This window comes from Canis lupus, chromosome 26, assembly GCF_048164855.1.
Source record: "Canis lupus baileyi chromosome 26, mCanLup2.hap1, whole genome shotgun sequence".
Taxonomy (NCBI): Eukaryota; Metazoa; Chordata; class Mammalia; order Carnivora; family Canidae; genus Canis; species Canis lupus.
Window position 1 is genome coordinate 46,497,058 of NC_132863.1, and position 11,339 is coordinate 46,508,396.

An 11,339-nucleotide genomic window follows, 5' to 3' on the forward strand; every position below is an offset into this window, starting at 1 on the left:
TGTCTCCCGCGGTGGCGAACCGTCCGGAAGTGGGACGGCTCCTGGCTCCGACCCAGGGACAGCATTATCGGAGTCACAGAAATAATTGGAGCTTGGCGCTGGTTTTGGCTAATTACGCCTCTCTCCCCTGACAAGCCTTTTATTTATTTTATGTATTTGTTTTTGGCTGGATCTTCCGAGTCCTTCACTGCGAAACCGCTGGAAAGGCTCATCCTCCGCCCACCCAGGAGGGGTGCGGGTGGGGTCGGGCCGTGGGGGGACCGGGGCCCCGGGGGAGGCGGGTGGGGCCGCCCCTCCCTGGGCTGCAGCTCGGCTCAGAGGGGAGGGGGAGGAGCAGGGGGAGGAGGGGGAGGAGGAGCAGGGGGAGGAGAGGCGGCGCTCCCGTCACTCCCCCTGCGAGGGCTGCCGGCAGGGCTGCTTGGGACGGGAGCAGGACAGGTGCCGCGGCGACAGGCAGCTGCGGCAGCGGCCGCCCATGCTCGGCCCGGGCAGGAGGGGCTTCCTCCGTCCCGGGGGTCGTCCCTCCAGTGGCGGCGATCGGCAGGTCTGGGAATGAGCTGCACGTCCCGAGGAGGCGCGGGGGCCGCCCCCGGAGGAGCTCCGTGACAGAGGGCGACCGCTCCACGGAGCCGCGGGATTGGCCGGCAGGGGGCCCCGCGGCAGGTCCCCTCCCCTCCTCCGGCTGTGGGGACGCGGTCTTGGATCTCCGGGCGCGGCCACCTCTGCCCCTGGCACAGCCCAGGTGGGGTCTGCGGCGGCCACCATGGTGCAGAACGTAATCCTGGTGTTTTTCCGCAGACGGCTGAGCCAGAGACCCGCCGTGGAGGAGCTGGAGAGGAGAAACATCCTGAAACGTGAGTAGCGGAGGGCCCTGGCTCCGCCCTCAGGTGCGGCAGGTGCGGCAGGTGCGCGCCCGAGCCCAGCCCGCAGGGAAAGTTGTGTCCTCGAGATCTCCCCCTTAAAAGGAAGAGGGAAACAAAGACAGCTCAGCTCTCCTCCCGGCGGGGTATCCCGGTTAGGGGAAGGCTCAGCAGCCTCCTCGCATCCCGCATCCCGGGTGGGTTTCGGGCAGGTTCCCCTGGCGGCTTGGGAGGGGAGTCCTGAGGGCCGCAGAGGTCACAGGCCAGGGGTGCACAGTGTCAGAAGCCCCAGGGTGCGGGGACGTGGCCCCGGGGTGCTGCGAGGTCAGGGGGGCAGCAGAAGGCCGCAGGGTCCGGGGAAACCCTGGGGAACCCACCATCCCAGCCCCGGTCCGCCCGGCTCCTCGCCGCCCGCGTGTCCAGGCGGGTGTGTGACCGTAGCGTCCACACCCGCCTCCACGGTACAGAGGACCCTGCTCTGTGTCATTAAAGTCCCGGTGGTTTCGGGCGGGAAAGCCCCCCAGAAGTGTTTCTCAGAGAGTTCTCGGTCTGGTCGACAGACTCTCAGCCTGGATCCTTCAAGTATTTTCATTCTTTTTCTCCTCTTTACGTGATGAATGATACAGATATTTGGAGTTTGGGTTTTTTTTTGTTGTTGTTGTTGTTTGTTTTACGGTGAACCCCTTTTCATAAAGTTAGGGCCGTGGCTGGACAGGACTCTGTGCTTCCACCCTGAGATAAGGGATTCCTGTCTCTGTTGTCAGACGTCAGAGACGGCCCCCCCTCTTCCGTGTTGTGTGAACTTGGCCACACCTGAGGATTTAAGGACAAGCTTGTCAGGGATTCCCTGATTGATCAGCGAGACCAGGAAAGTCCAGCTGTGTCAGTTGCCAACTATCTGAATTCTTAAAAATTCCACCACTTATTCCTGAATCCACTAAGTCACAGGTGCCCCACAGCCCCAGGCCGGGAGTCGGCAGGCAGGTGGGACCTGGGGCGGGGGCTTCCCCGTGAGCCTGCGAACCCTCCGGGGAGGGCTCGTGCCCGCTGCCGGGTCGCCAGGTCCTCCCGCCAGCAGGCGCCTCCCATCGTATTGGCCTTTCTTTGGGAGTAAACGTCAGAGCCTTAAAAATAGAACCGGTGCTCGGCGAATGCAGGTGGTGAGTGGATAACGGGGACCGCTTGCACCCGCCTGGGCGCGGGGGGAACGGGCTCCTCCGCTGTGGCCGTGCCAGTCCCACCTTCCCCCCGAACCGGGCAGGTGTGCCCAGAGCTCAGGAGCTTCTCGAGTGCCCTGAGGGGGAGGGAGCACCTGCAAAACTCTCTGCTAGCTCTCGGGGGAAGGGGGGGGAGCTTTTCTTATTTTTTATTTTTTATTAATGAGAGATACAGAGAGGGGGTGGGTGGAGGCAGAGACACAGGCAGAGGGAGAAGCAGGCTCCATGCAGGGAGCCTGATGCAGGACTCGATCCCAGGACCCCAGGATCAGGCCCTGGGCTGAAGGAGGCGCTAAACTGCTGAGCCATCGGGGTGCCCATGGGGGGGAGGGGGCGTGGGTGACTGTTTCGTTCTGTTGTGTGGCGCTGAGCAAATAGGGCAACCATCCATATCCCGTCCAGCATCATCACCGGCCGCTGGCACGGGCTTCAAAGGTGTTTGAAGAAAACTGTGTTTCCTGCCCGAAATCGATGCTTAGAATGTCGTCACGGCGTATCTGCTCCCCTGATCGCTTACTGTGATCGGGTCCGAGGGACGCTCAGGACTCGGCCTTGGGTGTCCTTCATGAATCGGACACAGTGGCCCCTTTGCAGCTGACGATCCCAAACCCGGCAGTCCCTCGTCAGGGCCCCGCAGCGTACACGGGGTTCGCTCGCGTGCGCACGTTGGTGGCCACCAGCCGTGTGGTGTGGCGCCGCTGTCCTCGTTTCCCTGGGAAGGACGCTCGCTGAGGGGGGATCCGCTTTCCAACACGACTCTTGGGAGGGAGAGCGCCAAAGCTTGCCCAGCTCCGCGGGCCGTGATCTGAGCCCTGCATCGGAGGCAACCATGCACCTCTGGTGACCCGCAGACGGCGGGAATGTGGCTGTCCAAGCCCCTGGCCCTGTTTGCAGAACAGCGGGGAATGGAGGCGCTATGGTCAGGGATCCCTGGGTTTGCATAAGGCGCGGAGTTTTCTGGGTCTGGGTCCACGAACCCATTACCCATCTCTCTATGTTGCTGAGAGAGAACCCACAGGCTTGGTTGAGGGGGGACTTCTTGGGGCTGGCACCCGACAGAGCAGCTCCCCTGCTGGCCGCCTTCGGAGAGCCACTCTCCGGAACACCTGCGGCACCGTGAGACCGTGGTGGGGACGCTGTTGGTGATGAAAACCTACGATTCGGTTTTTTTGTTACCGTTTTCACGTGGAGGCTGCGCCTGGCATTTGTCCATGGCCTGTTTATAAGAAATGTGAGGAATTCGCCTCATGTCATGACTTAAAATCCCATCATTGGCCTTATATTGATACTCCCACGATTTTTTCCTTTTTTTTTTTTTTAAAGATTTTATTTGTTAGAGAAAGAGAGAAAGAGAGAGAGAACATGAGCAGGGGAGGCGGGGGGAGGCGCAGACTCCGCACTGAGCGCCGAGCCCGACGCGGGACTCGATCCCAGGGTCCCGGGATCGTGAGCTGAGCCGGCATGTGGCCGACGGAGCCCCCCAGACGCCCCAACACAATTTTTTTCTTGATTGTATCATCAACTTTGTGAGGAGAGCTTCCAAGTGTGCTTTCTCCTGCTTTATCCTTTGGATTATGAACCAAGAACATAAAAGGGCTTCGTGTCCTTTTCTGAACCGTCCAAATGCGAGACAAATCTTCCTTTTAAAAAAAAAGTTACTGAAGAGCGCAATGAGTCTGACACCCGTGAACCCGGTCCCCCAAATGCACAAAGGTGCGGAATGTTTTTAAGTAAAGGCAGATGATGTGAGATGATGTCAGCTGCGAGCAGCACGGCTCCCCTTTCTCGAACCAGCCGTGTTTCTAGGAGCGGGTGCTGGCAGATGAACTTCCTACAGTCCGGGACCTGAGGCTTTATTTAGCAACAGAGAGCGCCAGAAATAGGACATCCATTATCTCGTATCCCAGGGCAAAGCCTGCATTTTACACCACGGCTCTGCGTTCTGCTCTATTTTTAGCTCCCGAGTGTAGGTATGAGCACAGCTTGGATGTTAATAGTCACAACTCAGCGGCCAAGCTGAGCTCAGGGAGGCCCCGTCAGTGAGCTCGCTTCTGCAGCGGAGAGTCTGCTGGGCTCCTGGTGTCGGTAGACTGGAAATACACCCCGAAAAGATCAATTCCAGGCAAGCATATGTTGCCCAGAGTCTGGAGTGGGTGTTCCTTTTTTTTTTTTTAATTTATTCATGAGAGACACAGAGAGAGAGGCAGAGGGAGAAGCAGGCTCCCTGCAGGGAGCCCGACGTGGAACTCGATCCCGGATCCTGGGATCATGCCCTGAGCCGAAGGCAGATGCTCAGCCACCAAGCCACCCGGGCGCCCCAGGAGAGGGTGTTCCTTATCGTGTGTTGTTGGCTGAAGGTCTGCGTCCCTATTAAGTAGAAGGGGGGAAAAAAGCAGCGACAGTCCTGTTAGCGTTCATGTGTAATATTCCTATGTGATAGGGGTTGTGATAGGGGTATCGGTGGTCACGTGTACGTACATGTACTGATCCTAGTGAACGTATTTGTGTGCATCACGTATATTCCTGGACGTAAATCTGCAAACACAGAGATTGTTTTTTTTTTTTTTCTAAGATTTTATTTATTCTTGAGAGAGAAAGAGAGGCAGAGGGAGAAGCAGGCTCCATGCAGGGAGCCTGACGTGGGACTCGATCCCGGGACTCCAGGATCACGCCCTGGGCTAAAGGCGGTGCTAAACCGCTGAGCCACCCGGGCTGCCCGAGGGTAGATGTTTGCCGGGGAGAGAGGAAGGAGGGCTGCCTCTGTTTCTCTGGTAGGTCAGTGCACAGCTGCGTGTATGCAGTGGGTCCTGACGCGGAGAAAGGCTGCAAGGTGGGCAGAGCTTCCCTCGGGGCGGGGAGACCACGGTCTGAGTGGCGGCTGGCCACGTGGAGGAGAGCCGGCCGTGATGGGAGGTGACCCTGGTGTCCCGCCTCAGCCACCAGAAATGCAGGGTGAGCTCTCTAACCTGCCAAGAGGAGGAGAGTCTCAACCCGTTTTTCTTTCTTTTCTTTTTTCTTTTCTTTCTGTTTTAACCTTTCACAGAAAGGAATGACCAGACAGAGCAGGAAGAAAGAAGAGAAATCAAGCAAAGGTTGACAAGAAAGGTACTATGATTTAATCATCTTACCCCCTGGATCCTGAGACACGGGTGACAGGTGCACTGGTAGTGGTGGGGCAGGTGGCAGGGGGCGTCACTGGGTCGCAGAGTGACATCTTCCTGTGCAGCAGCGAATTCGAAACTCCCCAGACATGGGAAGGGTGCCCCTGCCACCCATGGTGAGGCCCGCGGTGTGGCCCTCTGTGCCCGTGGTCTGACCCTTGGTGTGACCCTTGGTGCCCGCAGTGAGGCCCTTGGTGCCCGCGGTGAGGCCCTTGGTACCTGCGGTGAGGCCCTCGGTGCCCTCGGTGTGGCCCTCGGCATGGCCTGCAGTGTGGCCCTTGGTGCCTGCGGTGAGGCTCTTGCCCAGCCCAAGAGCCACTCGTGTGGCAGGACGAGCCCGAGGATGTTTCCACGTATTTCCAGGGAGCCAGGCGGTGCCTGGGCATCTTCGCTGCCTGAGGTCTTTACGCCGTGCTAAGAGCATCCCTGGATGTCAGTGTTCGCTTACCTGTGGGTTCCGTGGTTCCCGTAGCTTTTCTGGAAGCTCTCGATTGCAGAAGCTTTATTGGGCTCTAGGGCGTGTACGCGGGCCTCCCGGTGAAGGTCAAGGGCCAGCCTGGGCAGCATCTCCGCAAACCCATCTACCTCCAGGGCCCGGGCCGTCTCGAATCTCAGGATCCTGGCATGTCCCCGTCGTCCCGTGCTGGCAGGAGTGACGCCAGGGGCGGGAGGTGAACACTGTCCTCCCTGAGCTGGGCTTTCGGTGCTGGTCGTGCAGCGTCTGCTCTCAGGACTTTAAGGCTCGACCACTTCGAGTTGGAGCAAGCGGCCTCCGCCGGGACCGGCCTGCGCTCCCCGGGCCTGGGCTGCGTCCTGCCTGCCGCCGGGCCACAGGGTGTGAGCCCCTGACCAAGCGTGTCGGGGGCTGTCGTTCAGGCCTTCCCACTGGAGGGTGTTGGCCTCGGGTTGTATGTCAGAGTGCCCGAGTTTGCAGTGTCCCTATGGACACGTGCCGTTTGTTCGGAGGCCTGGAAGCAGGGCGCTTTTGCAGGTGGCGGTGACCGTGGTGATCTTTGATTTCAGCTTAACCAGAGACCCACGGTTGATGAGCTGCGAGACAGGAAGATTCTGATCCGATTCAGCGATTACGTGGAAGTGGCCAAAGCTCAGGATTATGACAGACGGGCGGACAAACCCTGGACGCGACTGTCCGCGGCAGACAAGGTACGGAGCGCGCCCGTCTGTGCCGGTCGGGGGGTGGCACCAGGGAAGGAGGGCAAACCGTGGCGGACCAGCGGGATCGTTCCCGGACGGTGGGTCCCACCCGTGGCAGAATCGGCGCCTGGGTCATTGTCGGGCCGACCCCGATGGCCTCACGGGGTAATCAGGTCGTGGCCGTGTTTTCAGCTCAGGGACACTGCCCTTGGGGACATTTTTGGTCTGGAGATATTTTTGGTTGTCACAAGGGAGCGGGTGGCACTGGCAGGGGTGGGGAGAGCCCAGGGAAGCCACCCGTCCTGCCGTGGTGCACGGACGGGCCCAGCCGAGGGTGACCCAGCCCCGAATGTCAGCAGCGTGGGAGCTGAGACGCTGGTCTGGAGGGTGAAGCAAAGGCAAGGACAGAAGTTTAAGCGGAGTCAGCCAGTGACGCAGGGGCGTGGAGCCAAGGCATCGGGCAGTGTAGACAGAGGTGGCTCTGGATCCATCCCGCCGGTGTGGTGTGCCGTGTCTCCGCGGGCCCCAGAGCACCTGAGCGGCCGTGGTCCCCGCCTCGCTCCGCCGGGACAGAGGCCCTGGGCCTGCCCGCCAGCGCCGCTTCACGGAAGCCCCAGCGAGTGCCTGGGGGGCGCGTGTCGTCCTCGCTGCCGGGGACGTGCCATCGGAAGGGCTCAGAGGGCACCGCTGCAGCCCCAGTGGCGGGGGGGTGGGGGACGCGGGCCTCGTGCCTTCGCGCCTCTCGTGATTTTACAGCTTTTAGGAAGAGGGCCTTCGCTCACGGCCAAGGGCTGCCGTGCGGTGGCTGCCTCGGGGTGTCCCTTGGTGGAGGTGCTCGGAGCGGCGCGGGCGCAGCCACGAGGGGCCACGGGCGTCGCTGGCAGCAGGAGGGTTTGAGCGAAGCAGTATTGCTCCTGAGGCTCCTGCCTCCCGACCTCTCCCTGGCCCTCAGCTGGCCCCTGGGGGGCTCACCCAAGGGAGCGCGGTCCCGGGGGGGCGGCGGGGCTGGAGGGGGATGGGCCCCACGGCGCTGTGATGCGTGCCTCACCTGCGTGTGACCGCAACACCATTGCCCACATGACCCAGCGTTGGAAGAGCTTCCAAATGACCTACCTGCGGAATTCCAAGTGAGATCCCCCAGAGCCAGGCTTCCCCAGTACTTTGGTGATCCTCCTTCATCAGGTCCTCGAGATGTGCTCAGTGTAGGGGCTGGGGAGGATCGTGACACTCATGCACGGGCTGGGGAGGACCTTGACGATCGTGCAGGGGCTAGGGAGGATTGTGATGATCGTGCAGGGGCTGGGGAGGACCGTGACGATTGTGCAGGGGCTGGGGGGGACCGTGACGATCGTGCAGGGGCTGGGGGGGACCTTGACGATCATGCAGGGGCTGGGGGGGACCGTGACGATCGTGCAGGGGCTGGGGGGGACCTTGACGATCATGCAGGGGCTGGGGGGGACCGTGACGATCGTGCAGGGGCTGAGGAGGACCTTGACGATCGTGCACAGGATGGGGAGGACCTTGACGATCGTGCAGGGCTGGGAAGGACCGTGATGATCGTGTAGGGGCTGGGGAGGACCTTGACGATCGTGCACGGGATGGGGAGGACCTTGACGATCGTGCAGGGGCTAGGGAGGATTGTGATGATCGTGCAGGGGCTGGGGAGGACCGTGACGATTGTGCAGGGGCTGGGGGGGACCGTGACGATCGTGCAGGGGCTGGGGGGGACCTTGACGATCATGCAGGGGCTGGGGGGGACCGTGACGATCGTGCAGGGGCTAAGGAGGACCTTGACGATCGTGCAGGGGCTGAGGAGGACCTTGACGATCGTGCACAGGATGGGGAGGACCTTGACGATCGTGCAGGGCTGGGAAGGACCGTGACGATCGTGTAGGGGCTGGGGAGGACCTTGACGATTGTGCACGGGATGGGGAGGACCTTGACGATCGTGCAGGGGCTGGGGAGGACCTTGACTGTCATGCAGGGGCTGGGGAGAACCACGATGATGGTGAGACGCCAAGTGCTGGACCTACAGTCATTTCTTTTTCTGATCCCGTCGTACGGGGCGCAGCGATATTAGGAGCTGTGTGCTAATCCCCGGCAGGTGCTCATTTCCCACGTTCACTTCCCAGGGTCCCGAAAGACAATGTCCTGTTTTTCGATTTCAGGCAGCGATTCGTAAGGAACTAAACGAATACAAAAGTAACGAAATGGAGGTACACGCATCAAGCAAGCATTTGACAAGGTGGGATTTCCGTGTGCGTGAATGTCGCGGTCCTTATAACGCGGTGCTTCTTTAGAAAGAAAAGAAGGACCAAGGTCTGTGTATGTAGGTAGGCGAGGTCAGCTTCTCTGCGAGAGCCGCCCGGACGCCCGGATGCACCTGCTCCGCAGGCTCGGCTTCTTCCGGCGGGGCGGGCGCGGCACAGGGCGGCATCACTTGGGGCGCTGGTTTGACTAGTTGGTGTGCGTTTAGGAGGGTGAGTCTCAGAGCAGCGAAGGTGACGTGGTGTCCGTTGGCCGCGCCTCCTGTGAGGTGCAGACCCCTGCGTAACAGAACCCGCCCATGCGTGTGGCCAGGGGGCCAGGGGGCCACTCCCATTTACTCGTTCCTGTCTTAACACTTACGTTCACATCTTTAACACCAGCTGATGCTTCCCCCGAACTCAGGTATTGGGATGCGATCGGCGTGGCCGGGCCATTCGGGGGCTAAGACTGCAGCCACACCTAAGGCAGAGGCGGCCCCGTGGGGGGCACGCATCGGCCACCTTCCACAGCGGGCTGGATGCCGTGTCCGGGCCAGCTGCCATAGACGTGCCTGGGGGCTCCCGTGGGCGCCGGCGTCAGGGGACACGGACTCGTCCTTGCTCACGGGCTGCACAGTCGTGCCACGGCCGCAGTAATACGTCCTCCCCTTCCCTGCATCCCTGCATCCCTGCATCCTGAGGGCTGTGCTTGTGATGCAGCAGCCTGTGCCCGGACCAGTCCCTCCATCACTCCTCCCTGGGCCTCCCGAGGCGCGAGCCCCAGATACACAGAGAATAGAAATCCTGGATTTAGATACTGCCCAAAACCAAAATAGTGCTTTCCTTACTTTTTCTGGTTCGTCCCGAAGAGGCTACCACGCTCACCCTGGGAGGTCCCGCGTGGCTGTGGAGCGGAACCAGGTGTCGGGGGTTCCATCCTCCAGGACAGTTCTGGGGTGTGCGTTAAGGGGGAAGAGGAGGCTGCAAGAGCAGAAGGAAACGATGCAAATAGATAGTTTAAAAATTGCTAAGGTTTCCCCCATGACTGGCAAACATTTGGGCAGGAATAGATCATCTTATTTTTGCTTATTACCCAAAATGCTCCGAAATGCTTAGGAATAAACTTTGCTCACTCAGACATTCAGAGCTATTTTTAATGTTCACCGTGTTAAAAAGGGTAATAATTGTTACCTAGCGTTATGTGTGTGTCAAAACATTTAATACGCTTTCCCGTCATGCGTTATTAAGAGGTGTTTGCTAAGGATACACATCATCTCTCTTAAGTCCCCAATGAGTATCTTGCTTAGATGATAGGATTTTAAGAGCCCAAAACTTGGACATTAGGAAATAATTACAAGATTTTTATACCACATTTTAGCATTTGGTATCAGTTTTTAAAAGAACTTTTTTTTTTTTTAGTCCCATGAGACTTTCTTAAGCGTCCTAAATGTCACCACCTCACAGGAGCAAAACCATAATTCTCATTTCAATGGATTTATCAATGGATTCATCACTTCCGCTGATGAGGCCTTGGCCTTTCTGTGCCCTTCCTGGGCTCCTCCAGCGGCTTTCAAACCGAGTTTCAGGCAGAATTCAGCAAATCGGAATTCCTTTTGGGGTCCAGCGCGGGGACCAGGGAGCCCTCGGAGGCCCACTACTAGCAGCGAATGGGTCCGCCTCGTGTCCTCCGTGTCGCCTGGCTGAGCGGCATCTAGTGGCAGCAAGTTTATTTGAGGAAGGTTTGGGCAATTTTAACCTGGGAAGGTATGATCTTTGAACTATTGTCTTTTTTTTTTTTGTAATTCCCAGATTCCACAGGCCATAGAGATTTTCTTCTGAGAAGAATTTGTGTTTAATTTTTGATACCAACACTGAACACTCATCAGGGAACTTTCTGATGTTCAGCTGAAGACTCCCTGCCGTGTGAGCGAGAGGAGCGGGACCCCTCGGGCAGGTGACGTCTGGGCTGTCTCACCTGTACGAGGACACACCAGAGGACGCCCCGCACTCCCTGGTGTCTGAGGAGTGGGAACTGTGGGGGCCCCGCGGGGACCCAGAGTCGCTCTCCCAGAAAACTGTCATTTGCCTTTGAAGCTAGTCTTACAGTGGCGCAGCGACACGGAGGACGGGCGACACGCATGCGCAGGCACACCTCCGGGCCTCTGACGTGCGACACGTGGCGCAGTGGCATTCAGTATTATGTTGAAAAGACATTTTTATTCTGATCACCGTTCATTTGAGAACTCTCTAAGTTCATGTTATACAAGATTATTTACTGTATTATACTTTTCTTTTTTTTATATAATGTCTAACAAAAAAAATACAGCTGCAACATTTTGATTCCTGTTAATTTTGTTCTTTAATTAAATGACTACTTATTGCAGGAAATGAACCTGGGCTTTACGTTTTCTTGGAGTTGGGATAAGATTTGTTAGAACGGAGAGCTGTGCGATAAGTCCAGTTTTATTACTTTTGAGCCATCAAATCCAGACACATAAAAGAGAATTCCAACTTTGCGTGTTCTATTTTGTAAATGCTGTTACTGGATGTCGTTTGAGTTTATGTAGCATTGGGTGGTGAACCCAAAAATAAGTAACTTGGTGGAAAATTCTACCTCAATGAAAATTAGGCCGTCTTTGAGTATTTTTAGGTTCCCATTTGCAAACATTATGGAAAACTCTGTTATGAGAGACGAAGATT

General features: G+C 58.1%; 1 protein-coding gene across 3 annotated transcripts in view; it reads left to right on the plus strand.

Annotated features, from left to right (window-relative positions):
• Window positions 1-11,031, plus strand: part of PHACTR3 (phosphatase and actin regulator 3) — a 210,263-nt gene extending 199,232 nt beyond the window's left edge. For all 3 annotated transcript variants that reach the window (XM_072801613.1, XM_072801615.1, XM_072801614.1), the window contains exons 9-13: window positions 799-854; window positions 5,121-5,182; window positions 6,262-6,402; window positions 8,562-8,638; window positions 10,449-11,031. In XM_072801613.1, the coding sequence (XP_072657714.1) occupies window positions 799-854; window positions 5,121-5,182; window positions 6,262-6,402; window positions 8,562-8,638; window positions 10,449-10,464 (352 nt within the window). In that variant the 3' untranslated portion in view covers window positions 10,465-11,031. The remainder of the gene's footprint in view (window positions 1-798; window positions 855-5,120; window positions 5,183-6,261; window positions 6,403-8,561; window positions 8,639-10,448) is intronic.
• Window positions 11,032-11,339: the final 308 nt, after the last annotated feature.